Source organism: Embiotoca jacksoni, unplaced genomic scaffold, assembly GCF_022577435.1.
Source record: "Embiotoca jacksoni isolate LCO1_2020_lvr unplaced genomic scaffold, fEmbJac1.0.p SCAF_63, whole genome shotgun sequence".
Taxonomy (NCBI): Eukaryota; Metazoa; Chordata; class Actinopteri; family Embiotocidae; genus Embiotoca; species Embiotoca jacksoni.
The window spans coordinates 102,335-129,168 of NW_027185418.1; the positions used below are offsets into that span (position 1 = coordinate 102,335).

At 36.5% G+C, this 26,834-nt stretch overlaps 4 protein-coding genes and 2 long non-coding RNA genes across 8 annotated transcripts; all 6 read left to right on the plus strand.

Moving 5' to 3' along the window:
* Positions 1–987: 987 nt before the first annotated feature.
* Positions 988–2,291, plus strand: LOC138213762 (C-type lectin domain family 10 member A-like). Its single transcript, XM_069175016.1, has 4 exons — positions 988–1,168; positions 1,259–1,425; positions 1,554–1,666; positions 1,744–2,291. The coding sequence occupies exons 1-4, from the start codon at positions 988–990 to the stop codon at positions 1,865–1,867; spliced, it is 585 nt and encodes a 194-aa protein (XP_069031117.1). The 3' UTR covers positions 1,868–2,291.
* Positions 2,292–2,970: 679 nt separating this feature from the next.
* LOC138213764 (uncharacterized) lies at positions 2,971–6,519 on the plus strand. Of its 2 annotated transcripts, none has more exons than XR_011179564.1 (3): positions 2,971–3,135; positions 6,260–6,328; positions 6,436–6,519. It is a non-coding gene; the product is annotated as an uncharacterized lncRNA (long non-coding RNA). The 2 variants fall into 2 exon arrangements; XR_011179563.1 differs by lacking the exon at positions 2,971–3,135 and adding an exon at positions 6,030–6,071.
* A 39-nt stretch (positions 6,520–6,558) lies between these two features.
* On the plus strand, positions 6,559–8,072 carry LOC138213700 (snaclec A9-like). The gene is made up of 6 exons (XM_069174943.1): positions 6,559–6,569; positions 6,613–6,617; positions 6,699–6,914; positions 7,005–7,171; positions 7,300–7,412; positions 7,488–8,072. Exons 1-6 carry the CDS (start codon positions 6,559–6,561, stop codon positions 7,609–7,611), a joined length of 636 nt encoding a protein of 211 aa, XP_069031044.1. The 3' UTR covers positions 7,612–8,072.
* Positions 8,073–13,840: 5,768 nt separating this feature from the next.
* Positions 13,841–16,130, plus strand: LOC138213735 (C-type lectin domain family 10 member A-like). Its single transcript, XM_069174985.1, has 5 exons — positions 13,841–13,924; positions 14,660–14,959; positions 15,050–15,216; positions 15,345–15,457; positions 15,534–16,130. Exons 2-5 carry the CDS (start codon positions 14,704–14,706, stop codon positions 15,655–15,657), a joined length of 660 nt encoding a protein of 219 aa, XP_069031086.1. The 5' UTR covers positions 13,841–13,924; positions 14,660–14,703; the 3' UTR covers positions 15,658–16,130.
* A 575-nt stretch (positions 16,131–16,705) lies between these two features.
* On the plus strand, positions 16,706–17,806 carry LOC138213730 (uncharacterized). Its single transcript, XR_011179551.1, has 2 exons — positions 16,706–16,933; positions 17,319–17,806. It is a non-coding gene; the product is annotated as an uncharacterized lncRNA (long non-coding RNA).
* A 2,906-nt stretch (positions 17,807–20,712) lies between these two features.
* Positions 20,713–26,788, plus strand: LOC138213725 (C-type lectin domain family 10 member A-like). Of its 2 annotated transcripts, none has more exons than XM_069174978.1 (8): positions 20,713–20,948; positions 21,340–23,155; positions 23,413–23,490; positions 24,464–24,568; positions 25,299–25,622; positions 25,713–25,879; positions 26,008–26,120; positions 26,197–26,788. In XM_069174978.1, the coding sequence occupies exons 2-8, from the start codon at positions 23,092–23,094 to the stop codon at positions 26,318–26,320; spliced, it is 975 nt and encodes a 324-aa protein (XP_069031079.1). In that variant the 5' UTR covers positions 20,713–20,948; positions 21,340–23,091; the 3' UTR covers positions 26,321–26,788. The 2 variants fall into 2 exon arrangements, with proteins under 2 accessions (XP_069031079.1, XP_069031078.1); XM_069174977.1 differs by having other exon boundaries at positions 21,356–23,155.
* Positions 26,789–26,834: the final 46 nt, after the last annotated feature.

The window sequence follows — 26,834 nt, forward strand, 5'->3', positions numbered from 1 at the left end:
GCAGATGGACGACGTCGCCACTATCGGCTCTTGGCTTGTTGCTTGGCGACTTTCTGTGTCATTTTGCTGTTGGGCATCATAGCAATCTGTGTCTACAGTAAGTATGTAAAACAGACAGTCCATGCACGAACTTAGACACAAGGCAGACCCTTATAGAATAATATTTCTTCTGTTACCATCATGTGATATCAGATTGTTTTACATACCATAAGTTTCTGCTTCTAGTTTTCTAAATCTGTCAAGAACAAAGTGAATTACTAGACACAATAATTCATGGTCAAATGTATGAAGATAGTATAACACAGGGTTTTTTTTGTACAATATATATTTTCAGTTCTGTGTAACCAATTATTGCACATTTTGCCTTAATAATTGCCATGTAATTCACCATGTTGGGAAACATCAGGCCAAATAATAAATCTACACCTGCTGTTGGGTTTCTTGGTAACAGGGAAAATTTTAGAACACGAAATCATTGGCTAAAAAAAATAAATCTGCAAAATATTTACCATTGAATGTTGTTTCAGTCATTTTTACTTAAAACTACATTGTTAAACTGTTTTGAGTGAATTTTGTATGAACCAATGGGGGAAGCTGGGAAATATTGAAAGATGGCTTAACACATTGTGAGTGTTGGTCTTTTTGTGGCTTTTTTTGTTGTTCTCTGAAATAGAAAAAACACAATCTTAGCTTATAGCTCCCAAAAGGCTGGCAAACCTGAAGTACAACAGACAGGAAGCAGTTTTGATCTGTGATAAAATAACAAAAGCAAAATGAACAATACCAAAACTGCTTACTCTCCTTTCAGAAGCTAATTTTCATTTTGCAGTTGTTAGTCAGGAAAACAGCCAAACGACTCTTCTGGAAATGAATCGCAACCTGACAAACCTCAACAACAATTTAAGGGAGGACAACACCAATCTGACATGAGCTAATTCTGTCTTATAGAGCAATGTCATAAATCTCACTGCAGAAAAGCACAACCTTATGATGAAAAACCAGGAGCTGAAGACACAAAACCAGGAGCTGGAGACACAAATTCAGGAGCTGGAGATGGAGAAGAGAAACCTTACAAATCAAATAAAGGACATGGAGGCAAAGGGGAATGAGCTCAACATCAGTCGAGCTCAGTGGAGCATTGATGCCTACTGTCCCAGAAAAGATGGCGGTATGTTGGGATCCCATTAGTTATAAAAATATTGAATCTTGATATAACGAGACAGTAAAGTTGTTTATTAGTTGATCTCTGTTATTTCAGGAAGAAAGTGTAACTCTTGTCAGTCGGGCTGGAATCTGTTTCAGTCCAGTTGCTGTGTGGTTTTGAACAACAAGAATTCTACCGAACGGAAAACCTGGGAAGAAGCTCGAGAAAACTGCACGATAAGGAGTTCTGATTTGGTGGTTGTAGATAATGCAGAAGAAAAGGTAATGACAGCTTATATTAAATGAAAATCTATTTTCTGAAGATCTGAATACACGCCGAGTCTGTTGGTCACAGTGAGTTTATTAAAGTAAGTAAATATCTCTGTTCCCTTTTCCTCTGTTGTCCTCAGAAATATGTCCGTGATAACAGCTGGGGAAGTTCAGGAAACGAAGGGTACTGGATTGGACTGAAAGCTGAAGATAGAAAATGGAAGTGGGTCGATGGAAGTGATCTGGCTAACAGGTAAGACACACATTTCTAAACACTTTGAATGATTAAATCTTGACTCTTGATCCAACTGATGTTTTTGTTTTCCTCAGCTCCTGGATAGAAAACCCGACTGATGGTCACTGTGCAATTTCTGTAACTAACGATGGATGGAAATCAGTGAACTGTACCAACAGGAACAGATGGATCTGTGAACAGAAGTCTTTGTCTGTTTGAGTCAAACTTCAGAAGGTAACTTGATAGTCTGCAAAGATTAATCTCATGTAAGATAATGCCAACTGGCTTAATAATGTCAAAATATGAAGATTTCTAGTAATATCACGTTTAATATTTTTGGAAAAAACAAAACTTAGAAATAAAGTTAAAGTGTGCTACTATTAACAGCTGTTTGTTTAAGGTACTTTGTGTACATATTTGGGAAAAAAACAAAACTCAGATGTAACGTATAAATAGATATTAGAAAATATTTGTTTCCTGTCTCTAATTTTTAACACTGTTGCCGCTGATTGGCCAACAGAGGGCGCTGCATTACTTCTCAACTAAATGCTTCCAAAGCTGTTTTCTTCAACATTTGTATTCTGATGTAAATAAGTCTTCACACGTTGAGGCAGCAGACAATGTTAGATATCTATTTAGAAGAAAATGCATGTTTTTATCCTGTTATGTTGAATAAAAATGTTAAACTGAACAACAATATTTCTGTTTTCTTGTTTTGTCTAATCTCTCAAAACCTTCTCATTAAAATGTCAGTAAGTTTTGATAAAGTCAGGATGAACTGCATTCTTCAGGATGATATAACAAGTTCAATCAGTATGAGGCAGGAACAGATCTGGTCTCAGTATGTTCACCACGTTTGGACCTCATTAATCAATCACACCGTCGACATCAGCTCCAACAAATCTCCAGATTACAACAGGAAGTTCAATTTATCAGCCAAGCACATATTGTGTGTTTTACAAAGAGGGATTTCATGTTTGAATATCTTTTTCAGTGCTGTTACCTAAAATGCTGATCAAGTCAAAACCTGTTTTGAGTTCATTTTTCTTCCTGGTCATCAAAAAGGATCAGTGGTCACTGTACACCGGGGGTCCTGGATTTGAGGGTGATGGAAGCTCTTCTCTGTCGAGGTCACGTGTTCTCCCATGTTCACGTAACCCGGGTAACTTTCAGTCGCCCAATTTACAGACGTTCCCTAAACGTCTCACCAAACCAGCTGGTGGTCTGAACGTAGCAGAGCCCTTAGCCCCCCCTCCCACTCTCTGAACCACGCACTCACCTACCGGAGACCCCGCAGCTAAGACAGGTGCAGGAGGCAGACAAGATCTGGAGCAAAGTCAGATATTTTGAGATTCCCAAGAGATATCGAGTGAATTTAACAGTATTGTAAGTGAGTTACATGCTGAGCTGCAGCGGAGCTGTCGAGGGAGAAGTTCTCACCGGGACGAACTCCGTCGGGCGTTTCTTCAATGAAGTGGATTATCCAGGTGAGTTGCTACCTGAGGTTATCTTGTTAACTAAGTTTGTGTCAGAGAATTGGGAGTAATTTACTTTGAGGAACATAGCGAAGCAAAACCAGCCAGGATAACAACATTTTGGATGATGTGAATGAAGCACATAACTGTGTGTGTGTGTGTGTGTGTGTGTGTGTGTGTGTGTGTGTGTGTTGAATTTTTGTCAAAGTTTCTGTATATGTTGTAAAAGTATGTTGATTGCCAAGTGTATTGTTTGAAATTGAGGGAAAATGAGATAATTTAGTCACAAGTGTTTAAAGTTGTGAAAGTTTTGTGTAAATCTAATGTGATGGAAAAAGAGGAAACTCTGACTATATGATGATGTTCTGCACACTTGTGTACAGGCTGTTTTTTTTTTAGGGATTCATCAAGTGACTACGAGCTGCTTCATCTGCTATCCAGTCTGGATCTTCACCGGGAAATATAAAGGATCCAGTTTTATTGTCACTTTGTTTTCTGAGATCTCAGAGTTGTTTTGGATTCAAACAAACAACCGGAAATCCGTTGGAAGAGACTAATGGTGAACTGTTGAACGTTAAGGAACTTCCAAAGATATAAATGAGACCTACTTTGACTGACAACTGTAAAGGACTAAAACAGACTATCAAGATCTAACAACTGAATTATTTTGGGTTTAACAGAGTTCAGAGGTTTATACCTGATTTGAGTGATTATTTGTCATAATATGCAATTCAATGGTTGTTTATCCAATTTTTGTTACACAGTTATTTGAGTTAAGTGGAATTCATTTTGTTGTTAAGAGATGAAGTTGAGTTAATGTGAGATTTAAAGGTATTGTTCAAGTGAAATGGTTTAAATAATTCTGTAAATATATTCCCTCATCATTGAATCATTGGTTGTGTGTGTGCTTTGTGGGCTGGAGGTCTCATTGCTCTTGTAGAGAGTTGCTACCACCAATCTCCTTACCCAACCGAGTAATTGAAATGAAGTGAACCATAACCAAGGTAACCTGAAAAAATCTTGGCCTGAACTGTTAAAGAACCTCAGATACTGATGTTACATAGATAGTAGTGCCAGGGTTAGCATCATAGATTACCCTTTAGTAAAAGATTACGTGCTGCAACAGCAAGGGTTACATTCACATGTGTCTGCAGGTGAGTCAGTTTGTCTGCGTGTTGATGCTGTTCTTTTCCTGCCTGTTATGCAGTGCATGCTGGGATAAACTCTGATGATCAAAGTCACTTGCATTTGATAAAAGATGGTGGTGGAATGTAACCAAGTACATTTACTCAAATACTTAAGTACAAATTTGAGATACTTGTACTTTTAATTTAGTATTTCCTGTTGTGAACCTTCATACTTCTATTCGACCACATATCAGAGGTTTGACAGCTTTAGTTACTAATTACTTTTAAGATTACAACTTTTCATACCCTTCTTGTCCAGTGAAAACCATGTCTCTCCAAATTTTGGTGAATCGAATTGGAACTTTTCAGAAAAAGTGAAGGATTATATGTTCCTACTTCTAAATAAAGTATTTAAAAAAAACCACATCGTCACAAAGTTGAAAACAGGGATGTTTTTCCTCAGATTGTTTTTTTTAGAGATGAGTGGTTCTCACAGGACAGCGGTACTACAAACACATGATGACTATATAGAAAAGAATGCGTAACTGTACGTTAAATTCCCCAACAGTAAAGTAGTACAAATTAGTTCAAGTTTAAATAACAGCAGCATTAAAAATGCACATTGATAGAACAGTAATATTAATCCAAACCCATCATAAAACACTAACAGGGAGTCTTTTCTAAACTGTTACTGTTTGATATGTTAAGTAAATTTAACTGTTAGTACTCATGTTTTTACTAAAGCAATGTTTTGAATGTAGGATTTTTACCTGTCGTGAAGTAGATACACGTTGTGTTGGTACTTTTACTTAAGTAAAGGACCTGAATACTTCTTCCAGCACTGATGAACTGCAGCAGCCTGAGAAGATGCTGCAGACACACTGTGAGTTCAAACTATTAATAAATAAGACTTCTTATCACAACTGAGCATTAGTTTCTCAGCAAACACCAACTGTCACACCTTCAAAACAGAACTAAAAACCACATGCTTCTCTATCAAGATTAAAACTGGTATTTTAAACTTTGTACATGACTCAGACTTACTTTAAAAAGTCCGGATGTTCCTCTTTCTGCAAGGAGAGTAAACATTTCACGAGCTTTTCACCGACACTCTTTTGTGTAGCAGAATCATATTTCTGTAATGCATGATGCCTTTTTAAAGCACAACAACACAGTGTAACTTTGGCATTAAATACATTTGAAGAGTTAAAAAAAAATACTTTTCATCTTTACATTTATTTCCATGATTTTTCCAGGCTGCCGAGCACATTGGGAGTGATTCTATAAATACGGACTAATTTGCTGCACATATTTAAACATTTGTGTTTGATCGGTGCCGTTGGAGATCAGCGTGTGGATGTGTTCTGTGTCTGAATTTTAAATGGCAGTCCATCCAGGCTGGTCAGCTTACCTGAATTCAGACATTTATTCAATCATCATTGGTCAGAAAAACAACATGTAACACAATCATATTACTGATCGAGTTCTGATTAGATGAAACAAAAAACTGTATATTTTAGAAGTAAAATTCAACAGAGAAAACTTCCCCTCACAACAACTGACCACAAATTTTTGAATAGATACTCAACTTCAAAACACACCCAAAAACCCACAAACTTCCCTGTAAAGTTTAACATCACTGCACCAGCGTTTCCATTTCAGCCTTCATATGCAGCTCGATCGCTGGTGAACTTGATGCTTTTTCCAGGATGAACAGAAAAACACAGACGCTGACGGTCAATTTTAGAAATCCAAATGTTTCTTTCTCTGCGGGTAGGATGCTTTCTGACAGATTCAAACTTCACAAGCGTCTCATCTTTTGTGAAGCAGAATCTTATTTTATTCATTTTCATAATGATGAGCATAACGACACTTTGGTCAAATTAATTTGAGATGTCACGATTGACTTTATGTTCTAATTTGTATCATGATTTTCTCAGTCTGCTGATTCTGGAAATAATGTTTAATTTACTGCAGATCATTGAGAACTTATGTTTGATTTGTTTCAGAGGAACTTGAAGAAGGTGACTATGAAAATGCAGCAGTTTGTACTGTGGGCAAAATAACAGCCACTGCAGGTTATTAACACAATTTACTGCGCAAATATTATAACAGCAGATTGAACTGTTTTAAAGTTTCATGTTGATTTGTTTCAGCTAAATGTTTTTATTTATTTTTTTATCAGACAAGAAGTCTCCCTCTTTCACTCATTCTTTTCCAACAATAACAGTGAGTTGGTTGATACTGTTTGTTATTGTGGCCCTCCGAATATATTGTAAGTATAACTCAAAAGTAAACAAATATTTCTATGTCGTTATTGTGAAATAGTTCTGAACAAAGATGCATTTTATCTGACTTTCAGTTTAAGTCAAACTTGTTTGATTTTTGTTAATTTGTTGTCCAATATCAGCTCACTGCCAACTATCTTCCTGTACGTTTGACTTTAAGTTACCTCGGTCATTTCTGAAAACAACGCTGAGCTGACGGCAGAAAAGATTAACCTGGAGAAACAAAACCAGGAGCTGAAGACACAAAACCAGGAGCTGGAGATGGAGAAGAGAAACCTTACAAATCAAATAAAGGACATGGAGGCAAAGGGGAATGAGCTCAACATCAGTCGAGCTCAGTGGAGCATTGATGCCTACTGTCCCAGAAAAGATGGTGGTATGTTGGGATCCCATTAGTTATAAAAATATTGAATCTTGATATAACGAGACAGTAAAGTTGTTTATTAGTTGATCTCTGTTATTTCAGCACGACATTGTAACTCTTGTCAGCCGGGCTGGAATCTGTTCCAGTCCAGTTGCTATGTGGTTTTTGACTACAAGAATTCTACCGATTGGAAAACCTGGGAAGAAGCTCGAGAACTCTGCAAAATAAGGAGTTCTGATTTGGTGGTTGTAGATAATGCAGAAGAAAAGGTAATGACTGCTTATATTAAATGAAAATGTATTTTCTGAAGATCTGAACACACGCTGAGTCTGTTGGTCACAGTGAGTTTATTAAAGTAAGTAAATATCTCTGATCCCTTTTCCTCTGTTGTCCTCAGAAATATGTCAGTGATAACAGCTGGAAAAGTTCAGGAAACAAAAGGTACTGGATTGGACTGAAAGCTGAAGATGGAAAATGGAAGTGGGTCAATGGAAGTGATCTGGCTGACAGGTAAAAGACACATTTCGAAACACTGAATGATAAAATCTTTACTCTTGATCCGACTGATGTTTTTTTTTTTCTCAGCTCCTGGATAGAAAACCCGACTGATGGTCACTGTGAAATTTCTGTAAAAAATGAAGGATTGAAATCAGTGAACTGTACCAACAGGAACAAATGGATCTGTGAACAGAAGGCTTTGTCTGTTTGAGTCAAACTTCAGAAGGTAACTTGATAGTTTGAAAAGATTAATGACCTATAAAATGATGCCAACTGGCTTAATAATGTCAAAATATAAAGATTTACAGTAATATCACATTTCATATTTTTGTAAGAACCAAAACTTAGAAGTAAAATTAATGTGTGCTACCATTAACAGCTGTTTGTTTAAGGTACTTTGTGTACATATTTGGAAAAAACAAAAACAAACACAGATCTAATCTGTCTTAGAAAATATTTGTTTCCTGCATGTAATTTTTAACACTGTTGCAGCTGATTGGCCAACAGAGGGCGCTGCATTACTTCTCAACAAAATGCTTCCAAAGCTGTTTTCTTCAACATTTGTATTCTGATGTAAATAAGTCTTCACACGTTGAGGCAGCAGATAATGTTAGATATCTATTTAGAGGAAAATGTGTGTTTTTAGCCTGTTGTGTTGAATAAAAATGTTAAACTGAACAACAATATTTCTGTTTTCTTGTTTTTTTTCTAATCTCTCAAAACTTCTCATTAAAAATGTTAGTAAGTTTTGATAAAGTCAGGATGAACTGCATTCTTCAGGATGATATAACAAGTTCAATCAGTATGAGGCAGGAACAGATCTGGTCTCAGTATGTTCACCACGTTTGGACCTCATTAATCAATCACACCGTCGACATCAGCTCCAACAAATCTCCAGATTACAACAGGAAGTTCAATTTATCAGCCAAGTACATATTGTGTGTTTTACAAAGAGGGATTTCATGTTTGAATATCTTTTTCATTGCTGTTACCTAAAATGCTGATCAAGTCAAAACCTGTTTTGCACAACTTTTTCTTCCTGGTCATCAAAAAGGATCAGTGGTCACTGTACACCGGGGGTCCTGGATTTGAGGGTGATGGAAGCTCTTCTCTGTCGAGGTCACGTGTTCTCCCATGTTCACTTAATTCTGGTAACGTTTAGTCGCCCAATTTACAGACGTTCCCTAAACGTCTCACCAAACCAGCTGGTGGTCTGAACGTAGCAGAGCCCTTAGCCCCCCCTCCCACTCTCTGAACCACGCACTCACCTACCGGAGACCCCGCAGCTGAGACAGGTGCAGGAGGCAGACAAGATTTGGAGCAAAGTCAGATATTTTGAGATTCCCAAGAGATATCGAGTGAATTTAACAGTATTGTAAGTGAGTTACATGCTGAGCTGCAGCGGAGCTGTCGAGGGAGAAGTTCTCACCGGGACGAACTCCGTCGGGCGTTTCTTCAATGAAGTGGATTATCCAGGTGAGTTGCTACCTGAGGTTATCTTGTTAACTAAGTTTGTGTCAGAGAATTGGGAGTAATTTACTTTGAGGAACATAGCGAAGCAAAACCAGCCATGATAACAACATTTTGGATGTTGTGAATGAAGCACATAACTCTGTGTGTGTGTGTGTGTGTGTGTGTTGAATTTTTGTTAAAGTTACTGCATATGTTGTAAAAGTATGTTGATTGCCAAGTGTATTGTTTGAAATTGAGGCAAAATGAGATAATTTAGTCACAAGTGTTTAAAGTTGTGAAAGTTTTGTGTAAATCTAATGTGATGGAAAAAGAGGAAACTGACTATATGATGATGTTCTGCACACTTGTGTGCAGGCTGTTTTTTTTTTTTTTAGGGATTCATCAAGTGACTACGAGCTGCTTCATCTGCTATCCTGTCTGGATCTTCACCGAGAAATATAAAGGATCCAATTTTATTGGCACTTTGTTTTCTGAGATCTCAGAGTTGTTTTGGATTCAAACAAACAACCGGAAATCCGTTGGAAGAGACTAATGGTGAACTGTTGAACGTTAAGGAACTTCCAAAGATATAAATGAGACCTACTTTGACTGACAACTGTAAAGGACTAAAACAGACTATTAAGATCTAACAACTGAATTATTTTGGGTTTAACAGAGTTCAGAGGTTTATACCTGATTTGAGTGATTATTTGTCATAATATGCAATTCAATGGTTGTTTATCCAATTTTTATTACACAGTTATTTGAGTTAAGTGGAATTCATTTTGTTGTTAAGAGCTGAAGTTGAGTTAATGAGAGATTTAAAGGTATTATTCAAGTGAAATGGTTTAAATAATTCTGTAAATATATTCCCTCATCATTGAATCATTGGTTGTGTGTGTGCTTTGTGGGCTGGAGGTCTCATTGCTCTTGTATAGAGTTGCTACCACCAATCTCCTTACCCAACCGAGTAATTGAAATGAAGTGAACTGTAACCAAGGTAACCTGAAAAAAGCTTGGCCTGAACTGTTAAAGAACCTCAGATACTGATGTTACATAGATAGTAGTGCCAGGGTTAGCATCATAGATTACCCTTTAGTAAAAGATTACGTGCTGCAACAGCAAGGGTTACATTCACATGTGTCTGCAGGTGAGTCAGTTTGTCTGCGTGTTGATGCTGTTCTTTTCCTGCCTGTTATGCAGTGCATGCTGGGATAAACTCTGATGATCAAAGTCACTTGCATTTGATAAAAGATGGTGGTGGAATGTAACCAAGTACATTTACTCAAATACTTAAGTACAAATTTGAGATACTTGTACTTTTACTTTAGTATTTCCTGTTGTGAAGCTTCATACTTCTATTCGACCACATATCAGAGGTTTGACAGCTTTAGTTACTTTTAAGATTACAACTTTTCATACCCTTCTTCTCCAGTGAAAACCATGTCTCTCCAAATTTTGGTGAATTGAATTGGAACTTTTCAGAAAAAGTGAAGGATTATATGTTCCTACTTCTAAATAAAGTATTTAAAAAAAAAAACATCGTCACAAAGCTGAAAACAGGGATGTTTTTCTCAGATTATTGTTTTTAGAGATGAGTGGTTCTCACAGGACAGCGGTACTACAAATACAAGATGACTATATAGAATATAACGCATAACTGTACGTTAAATTGCCGAACAGTCAAGTGGTACAAATTAGTTCAACTTTAAATAACAGCAGCAGTAAAAATGCACCTTGATAGAACAGTAATATTAATCCAAAACCATCATAAAACACTAACAGGGAATCTTTTCTAAACTGTTACTGTTTGATATGTTAAGTAAATTTAACTGTTAATACTCATGTTTTTACTAAAGCAAGGTTTTGAACGTCGAACTTTTACTTGTCGTGAAGTAGATACACGTTGTGTTGGTACTTTTACTTAAGTAAAGGACTTGAATACTTCTTCCAGCACTGATGAACTGCAGCAGCCTGAGAAAATACTGCAGACACACTGTGTGAGTTCAAACTATTTATAAATAAGACTTCTCATCACAACTGAGCATTAGTTTCTCACCAAACACCAACTGTCGCAACTTCAAAACAGAACTAAAAACCACATCCTTCTCTATCAAGATTAAAACTGGTACTTTAAACTTGCTACACAACTCAGACTTACTTTAAAAAGTCCAGACGTTCCTCTATCTGCAAGGAGAGTAAACATTTCACGAGCTTTTCACCTACACTCTTTTGTGTAGCTGAATCATATTTCTGTAATGCATGATGCCTTTTTAAAGCACAACAACACAGTGTAACTTTGGCAGCAATTACATTTGAAGAGTTAAAAAAAAATCCTTTTCATCTTTACATTTATTACCATGATTTTTCCAGGCTGCCGAGCACATTGGGAGTGATTCTATAAATACGGACTAATTTGCTGCAGATGTTTAAACATTTGTGTTTGATCGGTGCCGTTGGAGATCAGCGTGTGGATGTGTTCTGTGTCTGAATTTTAAATGGCAGTCCATCCAGGCTGGTCAGCTTACCTGAATTCAGACATTTATTCAATCATCATTGGTCAGAAAAACAACATGTAACACAATCATATTACTGATCGAGTTCTGATTAGATGAAACAAAGAAACTGTATATTTTTAGATGGAAAAGGACAAATTAGAAAACTTCCCCTCACAACAACTCACCACAAGTTTTGAAATAGAGGCTCAACTTAGAAACAGACCCAAAAAAACACAAACTTCCCTGTAAATTTTAACATCACTGCACCAGCGTTTCCATTTCATATATTCTGGATAGAAGAGACGACTGATGGTCACTGTGCAATTTCTGTAAAAAATGAAGGATGGAAATCAGTGAACTGTAACAACAGGAACAATTGGATCTGTGAAATGAAGGCTTTGTCTGTTTGAGTCAAACTTCAGAAGGTAACATGATAGTTTGAAAAGATTAATTACATTTAAGATAATGCCAACTGGCTTAATAATGTCAAAATGTGAAGATTTCAAGTAATATCACCTTTAATATTTTTGTACAAACAAAAACTTAGATGTAAACTTAGTGTGCAACTTTTAACAGCTGTTTATGTACTTTTTGTGCATATTTGGAAAAAACAAAACAAACGCAGATCTAATGTATGAATAGATATTAGAAAATATTTGTTTCCTGTATAATGTTTTAAACTCTTGCTACTGATTGGCCAACAAAAAACGACTTCTCAACAAAATTCAATTGGTTATTGGTGTTTTACACAAAACCAAGCAAACATCCAAAGTCCTTGTTACATATTAATAATCTTGTTATACCATGTTATATACTCATTGTAATAATATATTTTATATCAAGCTGATTATGGAACAGGAACACAGTGTTGGCTTGAAGTTGATATCCGGACTGTCGTGCATACAAATGATTTTCTCTGGAAAAGCAGAAGTTGATGTATTTCAAAGCCGTTAGAGACAGATTCACCTCAACAGAGGAAACAACCACTTCTCTTCTTGTGAGTCACTGTGGCTCAATTACAGTGGTACTTCTGTGACTACAAGTCGGATCGACTCAACAGAAAGGTTGTAGCGATGGCGGAGGACGTTAACTACGCTTCAGTTGTATTCAAAAATAAGAACCGATCCCGACCGGAAGGTAAGTCAACTTTTAAAAGTACAGAGCGACTAGAAAAGATACTCTCAGACTTTGGCTTTAGAACAGAGTCTTTGTTTATGTGACCCTCCTCATATTAAATATTAATTTATTGTACTGGTGTAGGAGCAGGTTACATATTTAGCTAACTAAACCAAGCTGTTTGGCATTGTTGTTGTTGTTTTGTTTTTTTTTGTTTTTATCTCATTGTTGATTATAGTGAACTGTTAATATTTAACCACTGTACACTATTTTAACTTTTAACCTTTCAGCTAAAAACGAAGAGGAAACTGTGTACGATGAAGTGAAGGAGAAAAAGAACTCAACCGAACAAAGTCCAGACACAAATGGTAAGTTGTAAAAGAACACAAAAACAAAACACAGGTGAGTCTGAGAACATTTGGTGCTGATATCAGCTTTGTGAAATCAAACAAACAAACAAACAAACAAACACACAAACAAACAGGTGTAAAACTTCTGACTGACCGCCACGTTGTGAAATAATTGTTGTTTGTAATAAATTGGTTTATTTAAATCAGCAGAAATCATTTAAGAAAAGTCAAAAATGTATGATTGTGTAGTAGTTGATTTGGTAAACATTCAGTCAGGCAAGCTCCAAAATATGTGTTTGGACGGGTCACAATCTGTAAACTTTAGTGAACCCTTATCGACCGGAAACCCAAATTGCGAATTGAAATATTATTTAAGAGTTTTACAAATGTTCTTGTAAATATATATTTTTAAGACTACCACTTTTAATTGAATGACAACTGATGACTATATATTCAACATCTATCAATTCTTATCATATCTGAAGGACAGATTACTTAGCAAAAAATAAACAAACAATGAGACGCTTAAATACATTACAGCGCTATATTAGTCGATATTACTGGGTTGGCCTCATAGGAATGGAGGCTATGTCCACTTCTGCCTACAACCTGGTTCATCTGTAGCACAATGTCTGAAAGAATTGATATCAAACATTTGAGAAATTGTAAACCTTTCCTTTTAGTGTCCCACGTGAACATTAATAATACATAATGGCCATGAAGCGTTTCCTTTCTGATTATTTTTCGTTGCAAAACATTGTTTTGTCTAAAAATGCAATCTCATGTTGAATTTAAGTTAATTTGAGGTTTTCACAGTCTGATTTAAAAGTTTTTATACTTCCTGTTTCTAACTTACTAAGTTTAAAATACCTTCTTTGGCGATGGCAAGGTAAAGAGGAAATGTTGGACTGAAAAAGACTGTAACTTTGGTTACCCACATAATTTCATAACTCTGACTTCTAAAGCCACGTATTTATATGTTTGTCTATCCGATTCCTGCCAGACAAGAAAGCAGATGGACGACGTCGCCACTATCGGCTCTTGGCTTGTTGCTTGGTGACTTTCTGTGTCATTTTGCTGTTGGGCATCATAGCAATCTGTGTCTACAGTAAGTATGTAAAACAGACAGTCCATGCACGAACTTAGACACAAGGCAGACCTTTATAGAATAATATTTCTTCTGTTACCATCATGTGATATCAGATTGTTTTACATACCATAAGTTTCTGCTTCTAGTTTTCTAAATCTGTCAAGAACAAAGTGAATTACGAGACACAATAATTCATGGTCAAATGTATGAAGATAGTATAACAGGTTTTTTTTTTTTAATACAATATGTAATTTCAGTACTGTGTAACCAATTATTGCACATTTTGCCTTAATAGTAGCCATGTAATTCACCATGTTGGGAAACATCAGGCCAAATAATAAATCTACACCTGCTGTTGGGTTTCTTGGTAACAGTGAAAAGTTTAGAAAATGAAATCATTGGCTAAAAAAAAAAAAAGTCCACAACATATTTACCATTAAGTTTTGTTTCAGTCATTTTTACTAAAAATGTCATTGTTAAGCTGTTTTGAGTGAATTTTGTGTGAATCAATGGGGGAAGCTGTGAAATATTGAAAGATGGCTTAACACATTGTGAGTGTTGGTCTTTTTGTGGGTTTTTTGTTGTTCTCTGAAATAGAAAAAACACAGTCTGAGCTTATAGCTCCCAAAAGGCTGGCAGACCTGAAGTACAACAGATAGGAAGCAGCTTTGATCTGTGATGAAATAACAAAAGCAAAATGAACAATACCAAAACTGCTTACTCTCCCTTAAGAAGCTCATTTTCATTTTGCAGTTGCTACATTCAGTCAAGAAAACATCCAAACGACTCTTCTGGAAATGAATCGCAACCTGACAAACCTCATCAACAACTTAAGGGAGGACAACACCAACCTGACACGAGCCAATGCTGTCTTAGAGAGCAAGGTCACAAATCTCACGGCAGAAAAGATGAACCTCACGATGCAAAACCAGAAGCTGGAGATGGAGAAGAGAAACCTTACAAATCAAATAAAGGACATGGAGGCAAAGGGGAATGAGCTCAACATCAGTCGAGCTCAGTGGAGCATTGATGCCTACTGTCCCAAAGATGGCGGTATGTTGGGATCCCATTAGTTACAAATATATTGAATCTTGATATAACGAGACAGTAAAGTTGTTCATTAGTTGATCTCTGTTATTTCAGGAAGACAGTGTAAATCTTGTCAGCCGGGCTGGAATCAGTTCCAGTCCAGTTGCTATGTGGTTTTAAACTATCAGTTCTCTACCGATTGGAAAACCTGGGAAGAAGCTCGAGAAAACTGCACAATAAGGAGTTCTGATTTGGTGGTTGTAGATAATGCAGAAGAAAAGGTAATAACAGCTTATATTAAATGAAAATGTATTTTCTGAAGATCTGAACACACGCTGAGTCTGTTGGTCACAGTGAGTTTATTAAAGTAAGTAAATATCTCTGATCGCTTTTCCTCTGTTGTCCTCAGAAATATGTCAGTGATAACAGCTGGGGAAGTTCAGGAAACAAAGGGTACTGGATTGGACTGAAAGCTGATGGTGGAAAATGGAAGTGGGTCGATGAAAGTGATCTGGCTAACAGGTAAGAGACGCATTTCTAAACACTTTGAATGATAAAATCTTGACTCTGGATCCAACTGATGTTTTTGTTTCCTCAGCTCCTGGATAGAAAACCCGACTGATGGTCACTGTGCAATTTCTGTAACTAACAACGGATGGAAATCAGTGACCTGTAACAACAGGAACAGATGGATCTGTGAACAGAAGTCTTTGTCTGTTTGAGTCAAACTTCAGAAAGTAACTTGATAGTCTGCAAAGATTAATCTTATGTAAGATAATGCCAACTGGCTAAATAATGTCAAAATATGAAGATTTCTAGTAATATCACGTTTAATATTTTTGGAAAAAACAAAACTTAGAAATTAAGTTAAAGTGTGCTTCTTTTAACAGCTGTTTGTTTAAGGTACTTTGTGTACATATTTGGAAAAAAACAAACAAACTTCAGATGTAATGTATAAATAGATATTCGAAAATATTTGTTTCCTGAATGTAATTTTTAACACTGTTGCAGCTGATTGGCCAACAGAGGGCGCTGCATTACTTCTCAACAAAATGCTTCCAAAGCTGTTTTCTTCAACATTTGTATTCTGATGTAAATAAGTCTTCACACGTTGAGGCAGCAGATAATGTTAGATATCTATTAAGAAGCAAATGCGTGTTTTTTTTATCCTGTTATGTTGACTAAAAATGCTATACTGAACAACAATATTTCTGTTTTCTTGTTTTTTTTCTAATCTCTCTCAAAAACTTCTCATTAAAAATGTCAGTTAGTTTTGATAAAGTCAGGATGAACTGCATTCTTCAGGATGATATAACAAGTTCAATCAGTATGAGGCAGGAACAGATCTGGTCTCAGTATGTTCACCACGTTTGGACCTCATTAATCAATCACACCGTCAACATCAGCTCCAACAAATCTCCAGATTACAACAGGAAGTTCAATTTATCAGCGAAGCACATGTTGTGTTTTACAAAGAGGGATTTCATGTTTGAATATCTTTTTCAGTGCTGTTACCTAAAATGCTGATCAAGTCAAAACCTGTTTTGCACTAATTTTTCTTCCCGGTCATCAAAAAGGATCAGTGGTCACTGTACACCGGGGGTCCTGGATTTGAGGGTGATGGAAGCTCTTCACCGTCGAGATCACGTGTTCTCACGTGTTCGCTTAATTCGGTAACGTTCAGTTACCCAATTTACAGACGTTCCCTAAACGTCTCACCAAACCAGCTGGTGGTCTGAACGGAGCAGAGCCCGTAGCCCCCCCTCCCACTCTCTGAACCACGCACTCACCTACCGGAGACCCCGCAGCTAAGACAGGTGCAGGAGGCAGACAAGATTTGGAGCAAAGTCAGATATTTTGAGATTCCCAAGAGATATCGAGTGAATTTAACAGTATTGTAAGTGAGTTACATGCTGAGCTGCAGCGGAGCTGTCGAGGGAGAAGTTCTCACCGGGACGAACTCCGTCGGGCGTTTCTTCAATGAAGTGGATTATCCAGGTGAGTTGCTACCTGAGGTTATCTTGTTAACTAAGTTTGTGTCAGAGAATTGGGAGTAATTTACTTTGAGGAACATAGCGAAGCAAAACCAGCCAGGATAACAACATTTTGGATGATGTGAATGAAGCACATAACTGTGTGTGTGTGTGTGTGTGTGTGTGTGTGTGTGTGTGTTGAATTTTTGTCAAAGTTTCTGTATATGTTGTAAAAGTATGTTGATTGCCAAGTGTATTGTTTGAAATTGAGACAAAATGAGATAATTTAGTCACAAGTGTTTAAAGTTGTGAAAGTTTTGTGTAAATCTAATGTGATGGAAAAAGAGGAAACTCGGACTATATGATGATGTTCTGCACACTTGTGTACAGGCTGTTTTTTTTTTTTTTAGGGATTCATCAAGTGACTACGAGCTGCTTCATCTGCTATCCTGTCTGGATCTTCACCGAGAAATATAAAGGATCCAATTTTATTGGCACTTTGTTTTCTGAGATCTCAGAGTTGTTTTGGATTCAAACAAACAACCGGAAATCCGTTGGAAGAGACTAATGGTGAACTGTTGAACGTTAAGGAACTTCCAAAGATATAAATGAGACCTACTTTGACTGACAACTGTAAAGGACTAAAACAGACTATTAAGATCTAACAACTGAATTATTTTGGGTTTAACAGAGTTCAGAGGTTTATACCTGATTTGAGTGATTATTTGTCATAATATGCAATTCAATGGTTGTTTATCCAATTTTTGTTACAGTTATTTGATTTAAGTGGAATTCATTTTATTGTTAAGAGATGAAGTTGAGTTAATGTGAGATTTAAAGGTATTGTTCAAGTGAAATGGTTTAAATAATTCTGTAAATATATTCCCTCATCATTGAATCATTGGTTGTGTGTGTGCTTTGTGGGCTGGAGGTCTCATTGCTCTTGTATAGAGTTGCTACCACCAATCTCCTTACCCAACCGAGTAATTGAAATGAAGTGAACTGTAACCAAGGTAACCTGAAAAAAGCTTGGCCTGAACTGTTAAAGAACCTCAGATACTGATGTTACATAGATAGTAGTGCCAGGGTTAGCATCATAGATTACCCTTTAGTAAAAGATTACGTGCTGCAACAGCAAGGGTTACATTCACATGTGTCTGCAGGTGAGTCAGTTTGTCTGCGTGTTGATGCTGTTCTTTTCCTGCCTGTTATGCAGTGCATGCTGGGATAAACTCTGATGATCAAAGTCACTTACATTTGATAAAAGATGGTGGTGGAATGTAACCAAGTACATTTACTCAAATACTTAAGTACAAATTTGAGATACATGTACTTTTACTTTAGTATTTCCTGTTGTGAAGCTTCATTGTTCTATTCGACCACATATCAGAGGTTTGACAGCTTTAGTTACTTTTAAGATTACAATTTTTCATACCCTTCTTGTCCAGTGAAAACCATGTCTCTCCAAATTTTGGTGAATCGAATTGGAACTTTTCAGAAAAAGTGAAGGATTAAATGTTCCTACTTCTAAATAAACTATTTTAAAAAAAAAACACATCGTCACAAAGCTGAAAACAGGGATGTTTTTCTCAGATTGTTGTTTTTAGAGATGAGCGGTTCTCACAGGACAGTGGTACCACAAACACATGATGACACACTAACAGGGAGTCTTTTCTAAACTGTTACTGTTTGATATGTTAAGTAAATTTAACTGTTAATACTCATGTTTTTACTAATGCAAGGTTTTGAATGTAGGATTTTTACCTGTCGTGAAGTAGATACACGTTGTGTTGGTACTTTTACTTAAGTAAAGGACCTGAATACTTCTTCCAGCACTGATGAACTGCAGCAGCCTGAGAAAATGCTGCAGACACACTGTGTGAGTTCAAACTATTTATAGTGAAGACTTCTCATCACAACTGAGCATTAGTTTCTCAGCAAACACCAACTGTCGCACCTTCAAAACAGAACTAAAAACCACATCCTTCTCTATCAAGATTAAAAATGTTATTTTAAACTTTGTACATGACTCAGACTTACTTTAAAAAGTCCAGACGTTCCTCTATCTGCAAGGAGAGTAAACATTTCGCGAGCTTTTCACGGACACTCTTTTGTGTAGCAGAATCATATTTCTGTAATGCATGATGCCTTTTTAAAGCACAACAACACAGTGTAACTTTGGCATTAAATACATTTGAAGAGTAAAAAAAAAAATCCTTTTCATCTTTACATTTATTACCATGATTTTTCCAGGCTGCCGAGCACATTGGGAGTGATTCTATAAATACGGACTAATTTGCTGCAGATATTTAAACATTTGTGTTTGATCGGTGCCGTTGGAGATCAGCGTGTGGATGTGTTCTGTGTCTGAATTTTAAATGGCAGTCCATCCAGGCTGGTCAGCTTACCTGAATTCAGACGTTTATTCAATCATCATTGGTCAGAAAAACAACATGTAACACAATCATATTACTGATCGAGTTCTGATTAGAGGAAACAAAGAAACTGTATATTTTTAGATGGAAAAGGACAAATTAGAAAACTTCCCCTCACAACAACTGACCACAAGTTTTGAAATAAAGGCTCAACTTAGAAACAGACCCAAAAAAACACAAACTTCCCTGTAAAGTTTAACATCACTGCAACAGCGTTTCCATTTAATATATTCTGGATAGAAAACCCGACTGTTGGTCACTGTGCAATTTCTGTAAAAAATGAAGGATGGAAATCAGTGAACTGTAACAACAGGAACAATTGGATCTGTGAAAAGAAGGCTTTGTCTGTTTGAGTCAAACTTCAGAAGGTAACATGATAGTTTGAAAAGATTAATTACATTTAAGATAATGCCAACTGGCTTAATAATGTCAAAATGTGTAGATTTCAAGTAATATCACCTTTAATATTTTTGTATAAACAAAAACTTAGATGTAAACTTAGTGTGCAACTTTTAACAGCTGTTTACGTACTTTTTATGCATATTTGGAAAAAAAAACAAATGCAGATCTAATGTCTGAATAGATATTAGAAAATATTTGTTTCCTGTATAATGTTTTAAATTCTTGCTACTGATTGGCCAACAAAAAACTACTTCTCAACAAAATGCTTCCCAAGCTGTTTTCTTCAACATTTGTATTCTGATGTAAATAAGTCTTCACACGTTGAGGCAGCAGATAATGTTAGATATCTATTTAGAAGAAAATGCATATTTTTATCCTGTTATATTGAATAAAAATGTTAAACTGAACAATATTTCTGTTTTCTTCTTTTTTTTCTAATATCTCAAAACATTCTCATTAAAAATGTCAGTAAATTTTGATAAAGTCAGGATGAACTGCATTCTTCAGGATGATATAACAAGTTCAATCAGTATGAGGCAGGAACAGATCTGGTCTCAGTATGTTCACCACGTTTGGACCTCATTAATCAATCACACCGTCGACATCAGATCCAACAAATCTCCAGATTACAACAGGAAGTTCAATTTATCAGCCAAGCACATATTGTGTGTTTCACAAAGAGGGATTTCATGTTTGAATATCTTTTTCAGTGCTGTTACCTAAAATGCTGATCAAGTCAAAACCTGTTTTGAGTTCATTTTTCTTCCTGGTGATCAAAAAGGATCAGTGGTCACTGTACACCGGGGGTCCTGGATTTGAGGGTGAGGGAAGCGCTTCTCTGTCGAGGTCACGTGTTCTCCCATGTTCACGTAACCCGGGTAACTTTCAGTCGCCCAATTTACAGACGTTCCCTAAACGTCTCACCAAACCAGCTGGTGGTCTGAACGGAGCAGAGCCCTTAGCCCCCCCTCCCACTCTCTGAACCACGCACTCACCTACCGGAGACCCCGCAGCTAAGACAGGTGCAGGAGGCAGACAAGATTTGGAGCAAAGTCAGATATTTTGAGATTCCCAAGAGATATCGAGTGAATTTAACAGTATTGTAAGTGAGTTACATGCTGAGCTGCAGCGGAGCTGTCGAGGGAGAAGTTCTCACCGGGACGAACTCCGTCGGGCGTTTCTTCAATGAAGTGGATTATCCAGGTGAGTTGCTACCTGAGGTTATCTTGTTAACTAAGTTTGTGTCAGAGAATTGGGAGTAATTTACTTTGAGGAACATAGCGAAGCAAAACCAGCCATGATAACAACATTTTGGATGATGTGAATGAAGCACATAGCTGTGTGTGTGTGTGTGTGTGTGTGTGTGTGTGTGTGTGTGTGTGTGTGTGTGTGTGTGTGTGTGTTGAATTTTTGTCAAAGTTTCTGTATATGTTGTAAAAGTATGTTGATTGCCAAGTGTATTGTTTGAAATTGAGGCAAAATGAGATAATTTAGTCACTAGTGTTTAAAGTTGTGAAAGTTTTGTGTAAATCTAATGTGATGGAAAAAGAGGAAACTCTGACTATATGATGATGTTCTGCACACTTGTGTACAGGCTGTTTTTTTTTTAGGGATTCATCAAGTGACTACGAGCTGCTTCATCTGCTATCCTGTCTGGATCTTCACCGAGAAATATAAAGGATCCAATTTTATTGGCACTTTGTTTTCTGAGATCTCAGAGTTGTTTTGGATTCAAACAAACAACCGGAAATCCGTTGGAAGAGACTAATGGTGAGCTGTTGAACGTTAAGGAACTTCCAAAGATATAAATGAGACCTACTTTAACTGACAACTGTAAAGGACTAAAACAGACTATCAAAATCTAACAACTGAATTATTTTGGGTTTAACAGAGTTCAGAGGTTTATACCAGATTTGAGTGATTATTTGTCATAATATGCAATTCAATGGTTGTTTATCCAATTTTTGTTACACAGTTATTTGAGTTAAGTGGAATTCATTTTGTTGTTAAGAGCTGAAGTTGAGTTAATGTGAGATTTAAAGGTATTGTTCAAGTGAAATGGTTTAAATAATTCTGTAAATATATTCCCTCATCATTGAATCATTGGTTGTGTGTGTGCTTTGTGGGCTGGAGGTCTCATTGCTCTTGTATAGAGTTGCTACCACCAATCTCCTTACCCAACCGAGTAATTGAAATGAAGTGAACTGTAACCAAGGTAACCTGAAAAAAGCTTGGCCTGAACTGTTAAAGAACCTCAGATACTGATGTTACATAGATAGTAGTGCCAGGGTTAGCATCATAGATTACCCTTTAGTAAAAGATTATGTGCTGCAACAGCAAGGGTTACATTCACATGTGTCTGCAGGTGAGTCAGTTTGTCTGCGTGTTGATGCTGTTCTTTTCCTGCCTGTTATGCAGTGCATGCTGGGATAAACTCTGATGATCAAAGTCACTTGCATTTGATAAAAGATGGTGGTGGAATGTAACCAAGTACATTTACTCAAATACTTAAGTACAAATTTGAGATACTTGTACTTTTACTTTAGTATTTCCTGTTGTGAAGCTTCATACTTCTATTCGACCACGTATCAGAGATTTGACAGCTTTAGTTACTAGTTACTTTTAAGATTACAATTTTTCATACCCTTCCTGTTTTTCAGTGCTGTTACCTAAAATGCTGATCAAGTCAAAACCTGTTTTGCAATAATTTTCCTTCCTGGTGATCAAAAAGGATCAGTGGTCACTGTACACCGGGGGTCCTGGATTTGAGGGTGATGGAAGCTCTTCTCTGTCGAGGTGGGCGGCCATCTGCCTCCACGTGTTGGGGTGAGGTGAGTGTATCTCTTAACACTGCTATACTCAGTATTACAGGAACATTTATACGTGCATCGACGGCCACAAAAGAGTTCAGACTGGAGCAATCTGCAGTAAAGGTGTGAGACCATGTGAGTAATGATGCAGAGAGAAAAAAAAAAAAAACACAACACAGCAGATGGGTAAATTCAATTGGTTATTGGTGTTTTACACAAAACCAAGCAAACTTCCAAAGTCCTAGTTACATATTAGTAATCTTGTTATACCATGTTATATACTCATTGTAATAATATCTTTTATATCAAGCTGATTATAGAACAGGAACACAGTGTTGGCTTGAAGTTGACATCCGGACTGTCGTGCATGCAAATGACTTTCTCAGGAAAAGCAGAAGTTGATATATTTCAAGAATGTGACAGATTCGCCTCAACAGAGGAAACAACCACTTCTCTTCTTGTGAGTCTCTGTGGCTCAATTACAGTGGTACTTCTTTGACTACAATTCGGATAGACTCAACAGAAAGGTTGTAGTGATGGCGGAGGACGTTAACTACGCTTCAGTTGTATTCAAAAATAAGAACCGATCCCGACCGGAAGGTAAGTCAACTTTTAAAAGTACAGAGCGACTAGAAAAGATATTCTCAGACTTTGTCTTCAGAAGAGAGTCTTTGTTTATGTGGCCCTCCTCATATTAAATATTAATTTATTGTTCTGGTGTAGGAGCAGGTTACATGTTTAGCTCACTAAACCAAGCAGTTTGTCATTGTTCTTGATTTTTTTTTTTTTCTTTTATCTCATTGTTGATTATAGTGAACTGTTAATATTTAACCACTGTACACTATTTAACCTTTCAGCTAAAAACAAAGAGGAAACTGTGTACGATGAAGTGAAGGTGAAAAAGAACTCAACCGAACAAAGTCCAGACACAAATGGTAAGTTGTAAAAGAACACAAAAACAAAACACAGGTGAATCTGAGAACATTTGGTGCTGATATCGGCTTTGTGAAGTCAAACAAACAAACAAACAAACAAACACATGTAAAACTTCTGACTGACCGCCACGTTGTGGAATAATTGTTGTTTGTAATAAATTGGTTTCTTTAAATCAACAGAAATCATTTAAGAAAAGTCAAAAGTGTATGATTGTGTAGTAGTTGATTTGGTAAACATTCAGTCAGGCAAGACCCAAAATATGTGTTTGGACGGGTCACAATCTGTAAACTTTAGTGAACCCTTATCGACCGGAAACCCAAAATACGATTGAAATATGATTTAAGAGTTTTACAAATGTTCTTATAAATATATATTTTTAAGATTATCACCTTTACTTGAATGACAACTGATGACTATATTTTCAACATCTATCAATTCTTATCATATCTGAAGGACAGATTACTTCGCAAAAAATAAACAAACAATGAGACGCTTAAATACATTACAGCGTTATATTAGTCAATATTACTGGGTTGGCCTCATAGGAATGGAGGCTATGTCCACTTCTGCCTCCAACCTGGTTCATCTGTAGCACAATGTCTGAAAGAATTGACATCAAACATTTGAGAAATTGTAAACCTTTCCTTTAAGTGTCCCACGTGAACATTAATAATACATAATGGCCATGAAGCGTTTCCTTTCTGATGATTTTCTGTTACAAAACATTGTTTTGTGTAAAAATGCAATCTCATGTTGAATTTAAGTTAATTTGAGGTTTTCACAGTTTGATTTAAAAGTTTTTTTACTTCCTGTTTTAAACTTATTAAGTTTAAAATACCTTCTTTGGTAATGGCAAGGTAAAGAGGAAATGTTGGACTAAAAAAGACTGTAACTTTGGTTACCCACATTATTTCATGAACTCCGACTTCTAAAGCCACGTATTTATATGTTTGTCTATCCGATTCCTGCCAGACAAGAATGCAGACGGACGACGTCGCCACTATCGGCTCTTGGCTTGTTGCTTGGCGACTTTCTGTGTCATTTTGCTGTTGGGCATCATAGCAATCTGTGTCTACAGTAAGTATGTAAAACAGACAGTCCATGCACGAACTTAGACACAAGGCAGACCCTTATAGAATAATATTTCTTCTGTTACCATCATGTGATATCAGATTGTTTTACATATCATAAGTTTCTGCTTCTAGTTTTCTAAATCTGTTAAGAACAAAGTGAATTACTAGACACAATAATTCATGGTCAAATGTATGAAGATAGTATAACAGGTTTTTTTTATACAATATATATTTTCAGTACTGTGTAACCAATTATTGCACATTTTGCCTTAATAATAGCCATGTAATTCACCATGTTGGGAAACATCAGGCCAAATAATAAATCTACACCTGCTGTTGGGTTTCTTGGTAACATTGAAAAGTTTAGAACACGAAATCATTGGCTAAAAAAAAAAAAAGTCCACAACATATTTACCATTAAGTTTTGTTTCAGTCATTTTTACTTAAAATTTCATTGTTAAGCTGTTTTGAGTGAATTTTGTATGAACCAATGGGGGAAGCTGTGAAATATTGAAAGATGGCTTAACACATTGTGAGTGTTGGTCTTTTTGTGGGTTTTTTGTTGTTCTCTGAAAAAGAAAAAACACAATCTTAGCTTATCGCTCCTAAAAGGCTGGCAAACCTGAAGTACAACAGACAGGAAGCAGCTTTGATCTGTGATGAAATAACAAAAGCAAAGTCAACAATACCAAAACTGCTTACTCTACTTTAAGATGCTCATTTTCATTTTGCAGTTGCTACATTCAGTCAGGAAAACAGCCAAACGACTCTTCTGGAAATGAATCGCAACCTGACAAATCTCAACAACGATTTAAGGGAGGACTACACCAATCTGACACGAGCCTCTGCTGTCTTAGAGAGCAAGGTCACAAATCTCACGGCAGAAAAGCACAACCTTACGATGAAAAACCAGGAGCTGGAGACACAAAACCAGGAGCTGGAGATGGAGAAGAGAAACCTTACAAATCAAATAAAGGACATGGAGGCAAAGGGGAATGAGCTCAACATCAGTCGAGCTCAGTGGAGCATTGATGCCTACTGTCCCAGAAAAGATGGTGGTATGTTGGGATCCCATTAGTTATAAAAATATTGAATCTTGATATAACGAGACAGTAAAGTTGATTATTAGTTGATCTCTGTTATTTCAGCGCGACATTGTAACTCTTGTCAGCCGCGCTGGACTCTGTTCCAGTCCAGTTGCTATGTGGTTTTGGACTACAAGACTTTTACCAATCGGAAAACCTGGAAAGAAGCTCGAGAAAACTGCAAAATAAGGAGTTCTGATTTGGTGGTTGTAGATAATGCAGAAGAAAAGGTAATAACAGCTTATATTAAATGAAAATGTATTTTCTGAAGATCTGAACACACGTTGAGTCTGTTGGTCACAGTGAGTTTATTAAAGTAAGTAAATATCTCTGATCCATTTTCCTCTGTTGTCCTCAGACATATGTCAGTGATAACAGCTGGAGAAGTTCAGGAAACAAAGGGTACTGGATTGGACTGAAAGTTGAAGATGGAAAATGGAAGTGGGTCGATGGAAGTGATCTGGCTGACAGGTAAGAGACACATTTCTAAACACTTTGAATGATAAAATCTTGACTCTGGATCCAACTGATGTTTTTGTTTCCTCAGCTCCTGGATAGAAAACCCGACTGATGGTCACTGTGCAATTTCTGTAACTAACAACGGATGGAAATCAGTGACCTGTACCAACAGGAACAGATGGATCTGTGAACAGAAGTCTTTGTCTGTTTGAGTCAAACTTCAGAAAGTAACTTGATAGTCTGCAAAGATTAATCACATGTAAAATAATGCCAACTGGCTTAATAATGTCAAAATATGAAGATTTCTAGTAATATCACGTTTAATATTTTTGGAAAAAACAAAACTTAGAAATTAAGTTAAAGTGTGCTTCTTTTAACAGCTGTTTGTTTAAGGTACTTTGTGTACATATTTGGAAAAAAACAAACAAACTTCAGATGTAATGTATAAATAGATATTCGAAAATATTTGTTTCCTGAATGTAATTTTTAACACTGTTGCCGCTGATTGGCCAACAGAGGGCGCTGCATTACTTCTCTACAAAATGCTTCCAAAGCTGTTTTCTTCAACATTTGTATTCGGATGTAAATAAGTCTTCACACGTTGAGGCAGCAGATAATGTTAGATATCTATTTAGAAGAAAATGCGTGTTTTTTATCCTGTTATGTTGAATAAAAATGCTATACAGAACAACAATATTTCTGTTTTCTTTTTCTAATCTCTCAAAA

Excerpts from the sequence above, each read along its gene's own strand:
- LOC138213762 (XM_069175016.1), top strand. The coding sequence starts at position 988 with ATGATGAAAAACCAGGAGCTGAAGACACAAAACCAGGAGCTGGAGACA. Across the intron at positions 1,426-1,553 it reads TAGATAATGCAGAAGAAAAG|AAATATGTCCGTGATAACAG; the intron begins GTAATGACAGCT and ends TGTTGTCCTCAG. Across the intron at positions 1,667-1,743 it reads GGAAGTGATCTGGCTAACAG|CTCCTGGATAGAAAACCCGA; the intron begins GTAAGACACACA and ends TGTTTTCCTCAG.
- LOC138213700 (XM_069174943.1), top strand. Across the intron at positions 6,915-7,004 it reads CTGTCCCAGAAAAGATGGTG|CACGACATTGTAACTCTTGT; the intron begins GTATGTTGGGAT and ends CTGTTATTTCAG. Across the intron at positions 7,172-7,299 it reads TAGATAATGCAGAAGAAAAG|AAATATGTCAGTGATAACAG; the intron begins GTAATGACTGCT and ends TGTTGTCCTCAG.
- LOC138213735 (XM_069174985.1), top strand. The coding sequence starts at position 14,704 with ATGAATCGCAACCTGACAAACCTCATCAACAACTTAAGGGAGGACAAC. Across the intron at positions 15,217-15,344 it reads TAGATAATGCAGAAGAAAAG|AAATATGTCAGTGATAACAG; the intron begins GTAATAACAGCT and ends TGTTGTCCTCAG. Across the intron at positions 15,458-15,533 it reads GAAAGTGATCTGGCTAACAG|CTCCTGGATAGAAAACCCGA; the intron begins GTAAGAGACGCA and ends TTGTTTCCTCAG.
- LOC138213725 (XM_069174978.1), top strand. The coding sequence starts at position 23,092 with ATGGCGGAGGACGTTAACTACGCTTCAGTTGTATTCAAAAATAAGAAC. Across the intron at positions 23,491-24,463 it reads ACAAAGTCCAGACACAAATG|ACAAGAATGCAGACGGACGA; the intron begins GTAAGTTGTAAA and ends GATTCCTGCCAG. Across the intron at positions 25,880-26,007 it reads TAGATAATGCAGAAGAAAAG|ACATATGTCAGTGATAACAG; the intron begins GTAATAACAGCT and ends TGTTGTCCTCAG.